Consider the following 18,050-nt stretch of genomic DNA (forward strand, 5'->3'; position numbering starts at 1 on the left):
TGGCAACTCCTATAGGCAAAGATGACCTCACCATTGCTTCTGTCTGGTATCTCCACTTCTGGTCCTGACTCCCACTGAAGAGACCTCAATAAAGGTCAAAACTAGTCTGGGTAGTGGCCCTTCCCTTAATGCATAACATTATACATATCTACAAGGAGATGTGTTTTGCATTATGGGAGATACTGAGATAGGAGTGATGTTAGCTTGGTCGTCCACCTTTGCTACAAGTTGCCCAGTGTTGTACTACCTTACCCCAGTCCTGAAGATATTTTCAGGCGCAAACTTTGTTTGCTCACACTTGGATAAAGGATTAAACTAAATTTATTATAGTCTAACGAAGTGAAAAATAAACTTTCAACATGTGATAATTATTACATGCAGTTAGAACTTCAAGCCTAAATTCTATTTCCTCATCCACTTCTCACCAATTCACTTCACTCTCTTTCACACAGACATTCAGTTTCTCCTACTTGCATTTTCTCCAAATATTGCCATGGTCACTGTTCATCAGAATTAGTACTAATAATTCCTCTGCTCTCTTCTAAATCTGTTAAAACACAACATGCAGCAACTATTCAATATTCTTTCATAGTTCAACTTCTAAAAAAAAAGTTTTTTGTTTTTCTTTTACTTCATTCGTTCCTTCTACCACTTGTCTACAGGTCTTCAAATCTAATGTTAACAAGTTTTCTCTTTCTTCTCAACTTTCTATTCATCCACCACTGTTATTAATGTAACATGAATTGAACACCCTTGGTATAGGATTATAAAAATTAACCTTATGAAAGAAATTATCCTTACTAAAGAATCTGGTTCTAGAAGATAAGCTTATACATTAACTATTATTCTCCAGGAAATAACAACATATGCTAAAATATTAATTATAATAACTTTGATTAACACTTTCCTATATTTTAGCAACATTACATTGCCATCATCAGGGATCACAAAAACAATGATATATGTACACAGGCATGGAGATTGAAGGAAGGCAACCAAAGTCGGGCCTAGAGTGTAAATGGTGCCCCCTAGTGGGTTAGATTGGGTGGTCTTGGCCATTGGGCTGAAGATCTGAGGATGAGTGCTTCCCAAATTTGGGGCAGTCTCATGCACCCAAATTTGTTGAAGTTTGGAAAAATTTTTCAGGACTGAGGCAGATTCACAGAATAGCCTCTCATATTTGTATTTGCTATGGTGTAATAGTGTTGCCTTCTTCCAGCATATTCTGTGGTATGTAGTGGGTGTCTAAAGCATGGTCAGCAAGTCTTGAGTGGCTGTAATGGCAAAACCAGATGTAATCCTTGTGTTCAAAAATTCTGATATTAGCTGTCCTGCCTGTTTGGCTGTAGTGGGATAGTGTGCAAATGCAAGGAACCTGGCAGACACCTGGTAGATCTAAGGAATGTGGCTGGTCTTTGGTGGAGAAGATAAGGGATGCTCATTTTTTATGTGGTCCGTAAGTAAATTAAATCACCTTAGGATTTTCGTCTATTTTTCAAATGTGATTTGGATATATGGAATAGATCTTGAATAATCTCTGCTCTGATCGGGAAGGGGGGGGGGTTGCATGTTACAGGGTTTTAATAATTTTTGGGGATTGTAGCCATTGGGCTAAAAAAGTGTTGAGAATATGGTCAAGAATGTGGATGGCACTGATTCACCCATATACAATTAGCCAAAGTGCTCACACAACATAGTAGCAACACACTTTCTCATACATAAAAACTCAGTCCACTTTAAAGCCAGCATAGAAAACCTCACACTCCAACACACTGACACAATGGTCAGTTCTGATCTTTATTCACTAACATCCTACTCAAAGATAGACAGCTTAAACCTCATCCGAATCATATTTCCTCTCAATAGCTCAGCCCCGTTTCAGTTCACCATGAACTCGGGCTATTTCATTTGGCAAGGAAAACTCTACAAATATAGAAGAGATAGCCATGGGTTCTCCACCCCTAGCTAACTTTTTCATGGAGATGTTTGAAGAAAAAAAGCCTTAAACTCTGCCCAAGATAAACACAATGTCTGGCTACACTTTAGATGTGATATGTTCTCCATTTGGTCACATGGAGAACATATCACATCTAAACAATCAACACCTCAGGATCCATTTGACCTTAGTAAACCTAGCAAAATTAATCAGTTCTGATAACAGCACCCTAACTACTGAACTTGATCATATTTTCAACACTTTCTTAGCCAACATCTATGACCCCACAAAATCCAAAAAATATTAAAGCTCTTTAACCACAATCCCCCCCCCTCCACTTCAGAAAAGAGACTACACAAAATCTATTGCCATTCCATATATTCAGAGCACATCTGAAAAATTAACAAAAATTCTAAAGTACAACCTTACAACCATTTACCGATCACATAAAAAAATTTACATCCATCATCTGCCCTACCAAAGACAGCCACATTCCCTAGACCTGCCCAGTCCTTGCAGTTGCAAACTGTCCTACTAAAATGGTCAAACAGGCATGGCAGTCAATATCAGAAATTCTGAACACATAGACTACATCTGGTTCCATCATTACAGCCACTTTGAACTTGCTGACCATGCTTTGGACACCCACCACAGGATACATTGAAAGAAGGCAACTCTATTACACTTCAGCAAATACAAATATGAGAGGATATTCCTGGAATCTGCCTCAGACCTGAAAAACTTTCCAAATCAACAAACTTGTTGAAGTTTGGAATTTGTGGTGCATGAGACTGCTCCTATCTTGGGAAGATGACCAAGACCACCCAATCTAGCCCACTAAGGAGTGCTGTTTACAACTCAAGGCCCAACCTTGGGTGCCTTTCTTCAGCCTCATTTGTCCAGTGTTAATGCCTACATACAGATATTTTTGCGATCCCTGATGATGGCAATATAATGCTGCCAAAATACAAAAAAGTATTAATTAAAATTATTATAGTTAATGTTTTAGTATATGTTGTCATTTCCTGAAAAATAATAATTAAAGAATCTGGTAGAGTCGTAATGAGTATGCCTACTTTTAAGAAAAAATTATATGCTGATCTCTAAGTTTTGGGAGATTATTATTTTGGAAATGCATTAAATTAAAGACAAAAGGCAACAGTAGCAAGCAGCATTAAGTTTTGCAACTACTCACACTGCATTTACTTTCTTTTTTTACTTATACAGCTTTCATTGTAGAACTTCTTATCATGTAATCTGAAGATGCAATTTTATTTGATGGATTAAATTCACTTCATTCCTATCTATTCAGCTTTTGCAAACTACTTTCACCCTCATTCATTTTTAGTGATGACATTACACATTACATAGTCACCTGGCCTAACTTTTTTTTTTTTTTTTGTGCAATTCTACATTTCACACTTGTATTCACTAGTATTCTCATGTCACAACTATATCTAATCATCACATATTATAGATGCAGAAAAAGTATTTTTTACCTGTTTCAGGATTAGTTCTCTAACTGATGATGACTGATGTTTTAACCCATGGATTAATTCTTCAGAAAATGTAAGCACTAGATCTTTACCATTTAAGGCAGAAAGAAGTTTATCTAACAGTTCCACAACAGCTTCAAGTTCTTCACTATTATTAAAGTAAAAAATAAATAAATAAAAACCTTCAGTAAGTTTCATTTTATTACAAATTACAATGTCTCATATTAATGACAGCAAAACTAATACAGTACAATAATTATCAATTTGTCTTAAAGAGAGTTTCATCATATAACATGAATAAATGATGACCCCTGTGGATTGTCCACAATGGAATGTGTTACATGTAACCACAGTGAGACCAAGAACTAGCTTAATAACTAAATAATGATGATATACACTATTTCACTATATGTATTATATAAGTAATGCCAACATAAAGGAACAAGTAAGTACTCAAAAGTAACTTAAAAATAAATATGTACAAATAATGGCTATTATCATCTAGATGCTGATGTGTATATACTAGGCATTACAACATGCTAATGCATATCTTAATGTACTGTTTTAATCCCTAGCACACAAATCTGCATTTAGATGACAGCAGCCACTGTTTGCCCATAATTATATGCTCTAATCTCAAATAATGATGTGATTTCTATGCCCAAATTCTGGAAAATTAATATATCACTTCTGAACATAATGTTATTCTAATTTTAATCACAACATCTTCATTAGTGTTTCATATATTTAAATCTGGATATGTAATTATTTTTCAATCATATTCGATTGCACTTTTTATATATATCTAAATAAAATAAAAATTATGACATTGTAATAATTAGAATAAGATTTTATCATATTTCAAAGTGGTATGTAACAATTTCTGAGAATCTGGGGATAGAAATCATTATTATTAAAATCAAAACCTCCATGGAGTCAAAAGATCCATTGTGGGAGCTCCCACTGTTACACAATTTATCATAAAATAAAATAAATTAAAGATGACAAGAAATTATATCTTTGGTTTAATCCTTTATACAAGTGTAAACAAACAAAGTTTGCACTTCAAGTATTTTCAGGAAGGGCAACTTGTATATAGAAGCTAATGACTTCACATCACTTGCCTTAGTATCCCATAATGCAAAGCACATATCCTTATGGACATGTATAATGCTATGTGTTATGGGAAGGGTCACTACCCAGACTGATTTTCGACCTTTACTGAGGTCTCATCAGTGGGAACCAGACCCAGGGATAATACCAAGGTTGAAGTACAGCAGAAGTCATATTTTCATAAACAAGTAGCCAAAAGGTGTCACATCTTATTATTAAAATTTTCTGGATTAGAGATAGTTGTTGGAAGTTTTTCCACCAAGTGGAATATGATATGCAATTTCCTGTTTTGGTCTCAGACCTCTGTGGTGCCACAAAAATTGTACTCCGAGAGGTATCTGACCATTCTGGACAATGTCATACTTCCTACGGAAATTGACCAATTGCCCATTGCCTCTTTCAGCAAGACAATGCACTGTGTTATAAGGCTGCTGTAACTGCATGGTTTGTGGACATGAACGTCACCACACTTGAGTGGCTTCCACAGAGTACTGACCTCAACCCTATTGAACATCTGTGGGATGAACTGGAATGTCATGTGAGGTCAAGGGACATCAGCCCTACAACAGCCCAGGACCTCCTTACATGCCTATAGGAAGAATGGTCAAAAACTCCCATTGATTGCTATTATATGCTGATGGAAAATATCTCCGCTTGTAGGATTGTAGCAGTCATCAGAGTGAAAGGAGGTTCTACATCTTATTAAGGTGGGTGGGTGGCATGGCTTTTTGTTTCTCACACTATGGTGTCCATTGACTTCTTTCCAAGCAGCATATAAGGAAAGTGTAAGCAAATGAATACAGGATAGTTTTTCTTTTTTTTCCCTACAGAGCGTTGGTGGTGAGTGGAATACACTGGCTCGGTGAATGTGATTAAGGAAGGGTTCTCCAAAATATTTAAATAGTTTTTTGACTCCAAGGAGATATGCCAATAGTAGTAGTAATAGTAATAATAACTGGTGTTTCAGATTTTTTTTCTTCTATGTTATGATTTATGCACTTACAGTAATGCAATTTTCAAACATGACATTCAATAATAATAAGAGAATTTTTACCTGATCTCTGATGAGTACTAATAGTTGGAAACCACTGAACCTCTGAATCAAAAACACTAATAAAAGGTGGGCATAAAAACTCCTCAGCAGAGTTCATCTTTTAGATAACGCAATACTGAGGGAACCCTCATATTGAGGGTTACATTCTTATAAATTCTGATTAATTTGAAACTTTTTAGTTTTAGAAGCAAATTTTGTTTTGTTAGTTGACTATAAAACAATAATTGATATGCTATCCTTCATTTTAATCATTTCTGTTGCAATATATCTTTTAGTTTTTTTTACTAAAATAAAGAGCCAAAAGGCTTCAGTTCGGCAATGCAAAATTATATAAATCAAGTGGATATTAAATCCTGCATTATTTCAAAGCTGAATGTAGAAACTATGAAAGTTTCATATGAAATTTGACCAGAGAGCTTACGGGAATGCACTCACTAGCATTTACAAGTTGCCCTAGCATGGATCTTATAGAAGACATGTTCACTTTCCCAAGCATCCATATATATTTGCCTTTTATTGGTCCATTCTGATAAGATTTCAAATAAAAACCTTAAACCTTATCAAAAATCTTATGAAGCCTTATCAAAATGGACCAATAAAAGGTGAATATATGGATGCTTGGGCAAGCGATCATGTCTTCTATAAGGTACATGCTAGGGCAACTTGTATAGAAGACATGTTTGCTTGCCTAAGCAAACATATATATTTGCCTTTTATTGGTCCATTTTGATAAGATTTCAAATAAAAAATCTTATCAAAATAAGAATTATTATCATTATCGGCTGAGGGAATGTGGACTGCAGAGTTTGGTGGATAGAAGAAGGAGAGGTGATATGACTGAGACTTTTAAACTGTTGAGAGGTGGTTACAGGGTTGACACTGGGGAGTTCTTTCACTTGGTTGAACAGCAGGAAGGAGTGATGACAAGAGGCCATCCCTGGAAGTTACGAAAGGAAACTGTGAGCAAGAGGGATGAGGAGTGGTTTCTTTGCATGGAGGGTGGTTGAAATGTGGAATGCATTGCCTGATGGAGTGGTGAGAGCGAGAACAGTCAATGAGTTTAAGGAGTGGTATGATAGACTGTGTTTCTTAGGGGGGACCTCCCCTCGATAAGTCTTGACATACTATGTTCTTAGGAAGGACCTCCCACGATGAGTCTTTTGACTCCATGGAGGCCTGAATAATAATAATAATAATATAATAATAAAATGGACCAATAAAGGGCGAATATATGGACGCTTGGGAAAGTGATCATATCTTCTATAAGGTACTTGCTAGGGCAACTCATAAATGCTAGCGAGTATATCCCCATAAGCTCTCTGCTAAAATTTCGTACAAAACACTTTCATAGTTTCTACATTCGGCTTTGAAATAATGGTGGATTTAATATCCACTTGATTAATATATCTTTTAGGTTCTTTCTTCCATAGTTATATTTTATGTAACTCCTTACTGGTTTTACAGATTTGCAGCACTGTAATAAGAAGTATTATTATTATCAACAGACCTCCATGGAGTCAAGAGACTCATCATGGGAGGACCTACTTAGTCAATCATCTCTGGACCTTCTCTAACATCTCATCAACCTTTTGAAAATCTGGCGATTCTAAATTTTTGCATAGTATGTGGCCTGATCAAAATCTTGTACAATGGAATCAAAACACCCTTATTTCTACATGTCAGTGTTCTCCATATCATTCCCATAATCCACTGTCTTGTCTTCACAATTCTAGCAAAATATCCATGAAATTTTAAGTCCCTATCCACCACAACCTCCAAATCCTTCATCTCCTCTAAAATATCCCCACCAATATTCTGCATCATCATCTTTACTTCTTTAAAACCATTACACTTTGCAACAATAACTGGCATCCCTACTCACTTGCCCATTCAAACAGTCTATTAAGGTCTTCTTGCAAAGCCACAACATCTGCTCTACTTCTCATAACTTTTCCCCACTTTTTCATCACCTGAAAACAACTATATATCACCATTTAAACCCTTTTCCAATGTCATTTACATATAAATTAAACAACAATGGTCCCAAAACAGACCTCTAGGGCATACCACTAATGGCTTTTCTCTTCTGAGATATCACTCCCCACATACACAACCTGTTGATAGCCAATCTCTAATCCAGTGCACTAATCTACTATCCAACCCCATCTGTTCCCTGGTTGGCCGAGTGGATAGCGTATCTGCTCTCCAGTCAAAAGGTTGTGGGTTCAAATCCCACCGTGGGCATGGATGTTTGTGATTGTCTGTGGAAATACCAGGGATGGTCTGTGATGGATAGTGTTGGTGTAGTGGCAGTCAGTTGGTGATTGAATGGTGGAGACTGAGCTGTAGAGCAGGTGCCCTCCCTCGAGTCCTCGGACTCCCTGGAGGTGTCAAATAATAATAATAACCTGTTTTTGTTTAGAAGTGTCCCTTATTTTAAATCCATTGGCTATTTTTCTCAAAGAAATTTATATATATATATATTTTAGGGCATTATGGGTGAGTATTGAAGGCAATTATAGCAGAATAAAAGAGGAGGAAAAATTTTGTACATACCTTGTTTTGACACTAGGATGTCTTCAAAATCCATGTTCCTGATGAAGGTTGTTTATAACAAGGGGGAAGCGTGAGCAAGGGGTTGACGTGGGAAGAATAATTGGAAACCTGAGTTTATTTTAATAATATATATATAAATATATATATATATATATATTATTGTGTTTAAGGATGCTTTTTTTGGGGGAGAAAGAGGAATAAATGCACTCATATTTTTGCACTCAATAAATGCCTAAATGCACTCATTCCGAAAATGTTCCGATGATGGTCAGTTAACCAAATGTTAACGTTCCCCCCTGCCCCAGTTTCTACATAAGTAAACCCTTCTCCCCCAAAAAAGCACCCTTAAAAACACAATAATATATATATATATATATATTTATTTATTTATATATTAAAATAAACCTGGGTTTCCAATTTATTCGTCCTGCATCAAACCTCCCCCCCACACACACACTTCCCCCTTGTTATAAACAACCTTCAGCAGGAACATGGATTTGAAGACATCCTAGTGTCAAAACAAGGTATGTACAAAACTTTTCCTACTCTTTTATTCTGCTATAATTGCCTTCAATACTCACCCACGATGCCCTAAAATATATATATATATATATATATATAAATTTCTTTGAGTAAAAATAGCCAATGGATTTAAAATAAGGGACACTCCTAAACAAAAACAGGCTATAATAGCCGTAATAATAATAATAATAGTGTTTAAGAGGAGTAGCATGAGAATTTTCCCAGAAACAATACCTAATAATAATAATAACTACTAGTTTGTTATGTGGCAATCTATCAAAAAGTCTTTGCAACATTTAAATATACCTGTATATGCATCCTCCCCCCCTTGTCCAAAGGTATTCGTCACCTTGTTATAATAAGTAAGCAGATTGCTAAAAGATCTTACTTGAGCAAACTCATGCTGTCCATTAAAGAGAATTCTACTGCTGTCCACCCAATTCTGAATTCTTGTCCATACTAGCTTCTCCAACACCTTAATCACAACTCCAGACAAGCAAATTGGCTATAATTCGAAGCCTTAGTCTTATCACCCCTTTATGAAGCAGAACAATTTTGCCATCTTTCCATTTCTTTTGGATCTGGATTAATCTAAGACTCATGTTAAAAATGTACATTAAAACTGTTGTTAACTCCCTGCAACATTCCCTCGAAACAGGTGGTGATATACCATCAAGTCCCATGACCTTGTTGACATCAAGTTTACTCAATTCCTCATATACCTCCTTCTCACTCATCATCGGTAGTTCCTCCCTCATTCCCACTGCTCTCAAATTCTACATTATGTTACAATCACAAGGATGGAATACTTGAATGAATTGTGCATTTAACACCTCTACTATATCCTCCTCAGTGTTTATCATTTTCCATTATCACTGGCCAACATCATCCTCCCATAATCATTCTTCCTTCTACTGGCCACGTATTGAAAAACTCCCTAGGATTTCTTTTAGCATCATTTGCTCATACCATACTTTTGTTACCCTTACTAAGTGAGTCGTCTTCCTTGCTTGCTCTTTGTACTCCTTGTGTAATTGGTTATCTCCACTCATCTTGTGGCACCTCCAGTAATGGGAAGTAATGTAAGTCCAAGTGGAACTCACTCAGCTTTCACTTTAAAAGGAAAGTCAAGTCAAGTCAGTTTTTAACACTACTTTCTTTGTGACATATTTTTAAAGGTTTATGAGCTTGTTGTCTTTTCTTTATATATTATTTATATGTTCATTGAAACACAATGAACGGGAAATGGCACTTCTTTAAGGTTTTATCTAGCATATAGAATTAGCAAAATATGTAATTAGAAAGCACATGTTTGCGTTGGAAAAAAAAAAGGGGGGGGGGATATGGAGAGGCCTTTAGAAAAAATTGCAACTAGAATATAGAAACTAAAATTTCATGCTTTCTAGTTGCATTTTTTCTAAATGCTTATTTATATCCCTTCGCAAAAAAATAGGGAAATTAATTTCGTACTTATACTTGCATTTTTTTACTAACTGTGTGTGTTATAACGGGTCAATGTGTAATAAACAGTGCGTGGTCATTGCGATATACACTGTACGTACTCTTCACATCTAAAAATTGATCTTTCTAGTTCGCTGCGTTTAAAACTGTAAACCTATGTAAATAACTTACGGGGAATTTTATGTGGGGGATACTGTATCACAAATCATGTAGAATGGGAATTTATAATTACACACGATATTTGATATATTTAGGTAAATCTTAAGACCATCTTACGTTATATTACCTATTTAAAACAGATAGACATCGAAACAAAGATTTTATATTTAAATTCTTCACGATTTCTGAAAGCTGAGATGACGAAACTGATGAAAGTAATACATTAATTTGGTTAATTGTTTCTAATTTATGAGAAGCAGCAGGTAATGAAGACAATAAATCTGATATATTCTCCATTGCACTAGCTTACTGAACAGAAAATTTGCGAAAACTCTTGCTCTGTCAACTGTATTAAATACAGAGTCCTCTTTTGGCTACCGAGAGAAGTAAGATGTCATGTGATAATCGGGATACAGCTGAATCCAAAAGTATGGCTTCTTTTCACAGGTGGCAAGTATTTCCGTGTTTTTAAAATATGGTTGTAAACATCACCTTAATAGTATAAAAATATTAAAGTTCAAATGGCAGGTGCTGATGCTAAAGGTTTCTTTTTCAATGCTATTCAGCATCTTGCACGTTCGCTTGCTGCTTTGAAACCTACTCCTTATCAGAAATTAGACCGGCTTATACAATTATGCCCACAAGAATCACCTCAAGGAATATTCAGACTAGATCAAAGGAGCCAGGATGCAGTAATTGCTCTAGGAATATATTTCCTAGAATCAGGATTCCAATACAAAAATCGTATACTGCCTTATCTTTTGAAACTTCTGAAGGGTTTAGCAAAAGCCCTATGGTCTGAAGAAGTACGTATTCATGACACCGATCGCATTCCGGTTAGCGAACGTTTTGCATTTTGTCTTAACACTTTGCTTAGTGATATAGCGTGCTATTTTGAAGATGTGAGAGAAGAGATTGTTTCTGCCCAGGTAGAATTTTTAGGTGTATTGGCAAATTTGTGTCGTAGTTATAAAGATGCGCAAACACCTAAGGGAAGCACTGCAAAAGTAACCTTGTGTAAAGCTACTGTACCAATTCTCATTGGAACCACAAGAGGAATAGGAAGAGCAAGTAAAATATGGCCACCTCTATTCTGCCGTATCTTTCCCCCAACAGCACCACCTCCCATTGCAAACAATGAAGAGCAACCATCATATGAGAATGGATCACCTTCCAGTGGAAGTTTAACTAAAAAACGAACATTTTCTAATTTTCGCCCAATTATACCTCGTTCCCTTTCAGGTTTGTCTCGTAATATTTCATCTTCAGGTCTTGTTAGCCAAGATTCTGGTGCAGATCTCCTATCACTAGCTAGTACCCAGGATACAGTAAGTAAAAGAGCTTCCCTATATAGTCAGGTATCAATTCCATATGATGTTACATCATACTTTTTTTACAAATTTGGATCAAGTTTTGGACGATTTCCTGCACTAGGCATAGTTGAAGCAGAAAAGGAGGATAATCCACTTACTTTTTCCATTGTACATTTGCAGGCTGTACTGGCTATTGCAAAAAAATTATTAACAAAAGAATTGCTAGAATTTCTTGATGATCAGGCAGCTGATACTTATATGACTGGACAGATAAAAATTTTTCCATATAAGACATTTAGTGAAACTATTAATTTGGTGTTAGTTACTCTTCTTCGAGAACTACTTCAGTATCAAAAAGACCTTCCCCCTCCATTTACAAAAGATGTGCAGGAATTTGTAAAAGGGCTGTTTTTATGTGGTCAAACTGAACTACAGAGCAAGCAGCATGATGCTAGTGAAAGAGAAGACAGGGAATCGAATTTTGCAATTGTCAATAAATTCAAAGTTAACGTACAGACAAATGCTGCTTGTGTTGATCTTTTAGTCTGGGCTGTTGCAGATGATATGGGTGCAGATAGTTTATGTAGTCGTTTAACTGAGAAGATAAACTCCTCCCATGGTCACAAATTAGCACTTGCTCATATGCCTTTGCTGATGGTTTGTTTAGAAGGACTTGGTAAGTTAGCTGAGAAATTTCCAAGCATAGCCCATAGTTGTATATCATCCTTAAGAGATTTCCTTGTAAATCCTTCTCCAATACTGTTAAGATTGCACAGGCAACAGAATGAGCATACAACACGAGTCGGTACACTTAGCATTATGGTCACTGATAGTTCTTCTGGAAGTTCATCCACTATGACAAATTCTTGTACAGCTTTTGAAAATCTTAGAGATACAGCCATTGAAAATTTGTGTAGGGCATTACGAGCTGGTTTGGTATATGATCCTCACTGTGTGCAAGCTTTTCTAGCATCTCTTTCTAACAGATTGTATCAAGCAGAAAAGAGTGATATGGAGTCAACCCTTGTCTCAACAAACACAATTGTTGCTTTGGGTCATGTGTCAGTATCTCTTAAAGATACTCCACGAACCATGGAATTTATATTGCAGTTTTTTCAACAACGCTTTTGCCGACCTCCTTCACCTCTTGATTCACTTATTGTGGATCAGTTGGGTTGTATGATTATTGCAAAAGGAGATCCACATGTTTATGAAGAAGTGATGAAAATGTTCACGATGATTACTGTTGAATCAAGTTCTGCTTATAATGTAGGTAGTGCTGATGGAAGAAAACAAGGATATAGACATGTATCACTTGCCGTCATAAATGCTTTAGCAAATATTGCTGCCAATCTTCAGGGCGAATCAGAACAACATGAACTTCTTGTGAGGTTATTAGAATTATTTGTCCAGTTAGGACTGGAAGGGAAACGTGCTAGTGAACGTGCACCTGCAGCATTTAAAGCATCTAGCAGTGCTGGTAACCTGGGTGTTTTAATTCCAGTTACAGCTGTACTTATAAGAAGAATGCCACCAATATCTTCTCCTAAGCCTCGTTTGCTGAAATTATTTCGAGATTTTTGGTTGTACTGTGTGGTAATGGGTTTCACTTCAGAGACTGGCTTATGGCCTCAAGAATGGTATGAAGGAGTAAAAGAAATAGCAGCTAAGTCACCATTATTAGTGTCAAGAGAACATTTAAGATCTGAACTGCAGTATAATTCAGCCATACGCAATGATACTGTATCTGTTGGAGAAATACAAGAACTGAGAAATCAGATCTTAAATTTGTTGGAACATCCTCAGGAAGTTACTCCTTTAATTAATAAGCTTAATTTTGCTCAGTGTACTTACTTGCTCTCAGTTTATCGTTTAGAAACACTACGAGTTAGGAATGTTTGTGGTCAGATCCCATTTCATTGCATGCTACAATATTTGGAGGATCCATCTTTACAAAAAGATAAAGCAGGTATGTGGCAATGTATTCTTTCAGTATCAGACAAAGTTTTCTTAATGTATTTAGATGTCATGTCTGGTAAACCACGCAGTAAAGGTCGTGATGAAGAATTGGAACAGCATGCTACGTTTCTGCTGGTCAAGTTTAATCATCCACAAAGACAAATTAGAAGAGTTGCTGATAAATATCTTTCAGGTTTGGTTGACAGATTTCCACATCTCCTTTGGAGTGGTCCTGTTTTGTGGACTATGCTAGACATTTTGCAGATATTAGCATGCTCTTTAGAATTAGATGCTAATGAAGAAAATCCAGAATTAGATGTTCCAAATACTACATACAGGCTTACATTAACTGATGCAATGGAATCCCGAGAAAGCATTGTTCGTGATTTTGCAGCCAGATGTCAGGGTATTGTTCAGGAAGCTGTAAAATGGGCCCCTAATGTTACTCGTTCTCATCTGGAAGAATATCTTGCAAATCAGCAGCATGCTACAGATGGCTTAAAACAACATAGTGGTCTAGCTTTAGCTGTTGAAAGTGTATTACAATTTGCTGGATTGAATTTGCTTTCGGCCCCTTTGCCTGCTTCAACATTAGACAAATGGCCAACATGTGTGAAGAACAATTATTCTGAATTTGTAGCCTCAATGGGATTGCGGTGTCGTTATGCTGGTGAAGTGTCTGGCCTTTTAGCAGCATCAAAAGATGAAGAAGAAGTTAGAAAAGTGGTAGCAAAATTACTGCTAGGAGAATTAAGAAGAAGCTGGGAAGAAAAGTCTTCAGATCGTCATAAAGAATGTATTTTTCGCATATGTGCTCTTTTGATTGCAACAAAAGGTATAGACAGATCTTTACTTCATGCACTATGCTGGTCACCAGTTGAAATGTTTACTGAGGAGGTTATGAGAAGCACTGTTGCTTGTTGGCAATGGTTATTAGCAGCACGATCAGATTTAGAGCTGCAATTTTTGCAGGAAATGTCAGCAGCATGGCACATGACAATTGATAAACAAATGGGACTTTTTTCTGAAGATTCTCTTCAGGTAGATCCCCTTGCTGCTCATGAAGGATGTGTTCTAACATCAAATGCATCATTTATTGCTCCTCATGCTATTTGGGTAAAGTTTTTGTCAGAAAGAATAGAAGTAGCTAAATACTGCAATCTTGATCAAGTTGAAATTTTTGCTAACATGCTTCACCGGTCTTTACCTGTGGCTGTTGGTCGAAGCCAGTGCAATAGACGACATATTGCATCTGTGGGCACTAGATTTCGATTGCTTTCATGTGGTCTGTCTTTACTTCAGGGAGATATATTACCACGTACCATCAGCAAGAGTGTTTTACGAGAAAGGATATACTCTGCTGCACTAGATTATTTTTGTGGTCAACCAATGTGTCCAACGCAGAAAGGTGCAGAACTAAGAGATGATATTATCTCATTAATAAGATTCTGGCAAAGTTTGCATACAGATAAAAAATACTTACGAGCTAACATGATGGCTGATATGTGGGAAACAACAGGTAATCCCAGTTTATCATTAGGCATAAATTCTGAATTGAGAGGGAGTACAGATCTATCTCAAGCTAGAGCAACACCTACAGGCTGGATCAATACAATGCCTCTTAGCAGCAATGTTTCCACTATATCTAGACGTTCTTCTGGTGGACGATCTGGTCGAAGAAACCTTCACACAGATTTCTTTGTTAAAGATTATGTGAAGAAAAGAAATATGATTCTAGCTTTCTTGGCTGTAGACATTGAATTTCTAATCACTTGGCATAATCCAATGTCACTGCCTGAAAGACATGTTCCAGGAGAAGAAACAATAGCTGCATGGCGGAGTCAGCCACTTACAGAACGCATGTGGCGAGAAACAGCTCGCTTAGCATGGGACATTTCACCAGCACTTGCAGTGTTCTTGCCATGTAGGTTTAATAACTCAGAGGCATTGCAGGCTGAAGTAGCACGTCTAGTACAGTTACATCCTGCCTCAGTGACACACATACCAGAAGCTCTTCAGTACCTAACTACTTCAGATAGTGTATTAAATGATTCTGCAGAGTTGACCTACATGCTCAGCTGGGCAAGAGTACCCCCTGTAAAAGCATTAGCTTATTTTTCTCGTCAATATCCTCCACATCCTATCACAGCACAGTATGCCGTACGTGTTCTTGCATCCTTTCCTCCAGATGTAATTTTATTTTATATTCCACAGCTGGTTCAAGCTGTTAGATACGATTCCATGGGATATGTAACAGAGTTCATAAAGTTAGCTGCAATTCGATCTCAACTGTTAGCACATCAGCTTATTTGGAATATGAAAACCAATATGTATCTTGATGAAGAGGGTCAACAGCAGGATCCTGAATTGTACGAACAGCTGGATCATATTATGACCAGTATTATAAGTTCTCTTTCTGGGCCTGCTAAACAGTTTTATGAGAGAGAATTTGATTTCTTCAGTAGGATCACAGCTATTTCAGGAGAAATAAGACCATTTCCAAAGGGCCCACAAAGGAAGCAAGCTTGCCTTAATGCATTAAGTGCTATTAAGGTTCAACCAGGTTGCTATTTACCTTCAAATCCTGAAGCTGTAATTGTAGATATTGATTATAAATCAGGAACTCCAATGCAGAGTGCAGCCAAAGCTCCATTTTTGGCTCGTTTTAAAGTGCGCCATTGTGGAATTCATGAGTTAGAGTCTCAAGCACTTAGTGTAAGCAATGTTAATAAGAATCATCCATCATTCTCAGGTCCACAGCATTGGCAGGCAGCAATTTTTAAAGTAGGAGATGATGTAAGACAAGATATGTTAGCTCTCCAAGTGATTGCTGTATTTAAAAATATTTTTAAACAGGTGGGCCTAGATTTATTTCTTTTTCCCTATAGAGTTGTTGCTACCTCACCTGGATGTGGTGTCATTGAGTGTGTTCCTAATGCCAAGTCTCGAGATCAGCTTGGTCGGCAAACTGACATTGGAATGTATGAGTATTTCATTAAGAAGTATGGAGATGAATTGACTAAAGAATTTCAGGAAGCTCGTAGGAACTTCATTAAGAGCATGGCAGCATACAGTGTAATTGGATTTTTGTTGCAAATTAAAGATAGACACAACGGAAACATAATGCTAGATACTGATGGACATATTATACATATAGATTTTGGTTTCATGTTTGAAAGTTCTCCTGGAGGAAATCTTGGATTTGAACCAGACATTAAATTAACAGATGAAATGGTCATGATTATGGGAGGGAAAATGGAAGCACCACCATTTCGTTGGTTTGTAGAACTATGTGTGCAGGCCTATCTTGCTGTTAGACCATTCCGTGAAGCTATTGTTTCACTTGTAACGCTGATGTTGGATACAGGTTTGCCTTGTTTCCGTGGACAGACTATTAAATATCTAAGAAGCCGGTTTGCTCCCAATTCCAGCGAGAAAGATGCTGCTGCTTATATGATCAAAATAATTCGTGATTCTTTCCTGAATTTCAGAACTCGCACGTATGACATTCTTCAGTATTATCAAAATCAAATTCCTTATTAGATTGCCGATTAACTTTTGTGTTAAGAAGAATACTTGTATATAAAAAGAGAGAGAGAGACTGTTTTAGTTTTATTTATGATTGATGTACAGAGCTAGTTGTACTCTGATTTTTTGAACAAACTTACAAATACTGTTGTTAAAGCAATTGTAGTGATATTCCTTAAATTGTTCTATTAAATTGTAATTTAGTCCCAACTGCTCGCCTCAGTTCATTTGAAATGTACAAAATAAATATGCATCCAGATGAGGTTCAATACCATAATCCTGAATTGTGTGAACATCTGGATTATATTATGACCATCATTATTAGTTTTATTATTATTACTGCAGACTGATGCCTGTCAAAATTAACTGGGGAGCAGTTATCAGGAAAAATACTGATGTACTAACAGTTATATATCAGGGATGATAATTCAAACTGAAACATCCAAATGTAATCAGTGTTTTGTTTTTCACATTAAAGTGTACAAAATATTTTTTTCAGATTTAATCAGTTTTACTTAGAATTTTGTATGACATGCCCAATTAAAACAGGTTTCGGCATTCAGTTATGGTGAAGTAAATGTTAATGTGTTTCAAATGTTATATAATTATCTAGTTATATGGAACTACACAATTACGTATGCTGTGAATAAGATAATTGATTTAAGATGAAAAGCCAAACGGCTATTTTTTCTGGCGAGGTTGATCAGTTAAGGGGATAAAAATCCCTTATTGTTTTTCAGCCAATAAGCAAAACAAAGCAAAACCATGGAAATTGGGCAAAAGTGTGGTTAGTAAAGGTGTTAGAGCTGGGTTCTTTACTTTTAGAGTAGTGAATGAGTGGAATGCGCTCCCTGAGTCTGTGGTGGATGCTGTGACAGTGAATGAGTTTAAGGCGAGGTATGATAGATACTGTATGAATGTCAAATAGTTGTGATGAATATGATTTGGGGCCT

The 18,050-nt window shown here is 36.5% G+C and overlaps 2 protein-coding genes across 3 annotated transcripts in view; one reads left to right on the plus strand and one right to left on the minus strand.

The window, feature by feature from the left end:
* LOC150110616 (26S proteasome non-ATPase regulatory subunit 5) overlaps window positions 1-10,623 on the minus strand; it is a 107,491-nt gene extending 96,868 nt beyond the window's left edge. For both annotated transcript variants that reach the window (XM_090395221.1, XM_090395229.1), the window contains exons 1-2: window positions 10,425-10,623; window positions 3,436-3,580 (exon numbers count right to left, since the gene is read on the minus strand). In XM_090395221.1, coding sequence (XP_090251347.1) covers window positions 3,436-3,580; window positions 10,425-10,594 — 315 coding nt within the window. In that variant the 5' untranslated portion in view covers window positions 10,595-10,623. The remainder of the gene's footprint in view (window positions 1-3,435; window positions 3,581-10,424) is intronic.
* Window positions 10,624-10,772: 149 nt separating this feature from the next.
* Window positions 10,773-17,579, plus strand: Pi4KIIIalpha (phosphatidylinositol 4-kinase III alpha). Its single transcript, XM_090399940.1, has one exon. The coding sequence runs from the start codon at window positions 10,819-10,821 to the stop codon at window positions 17,110-17,112; it is 6,294 nt and encodes a 2,097-aa protein (XP_090256066.1). The 5' UTR covers window positions 10,773-10,818; the 3' UTR covers window positions 17,113-17,579.
* The last annotated feature ends 471 nt before the right edge of the window (window positions 17,580-18,050 follow it).

This window comes from Typopeltis vanoorti, chromosome 1, assembly GCF_054136105.1.
Source record: "Typopeltis vanoorti isolate ZY-2024b chromosome 1, IOZ_Tvanoo_1.0, whole genome shotgun sequence".
NCBI lineage: Eukaryota > Metazoa > Arthropoda > Arachnida > Uropygi > Thelyphonidae > Typopeltis > Typopeltis vanoorti.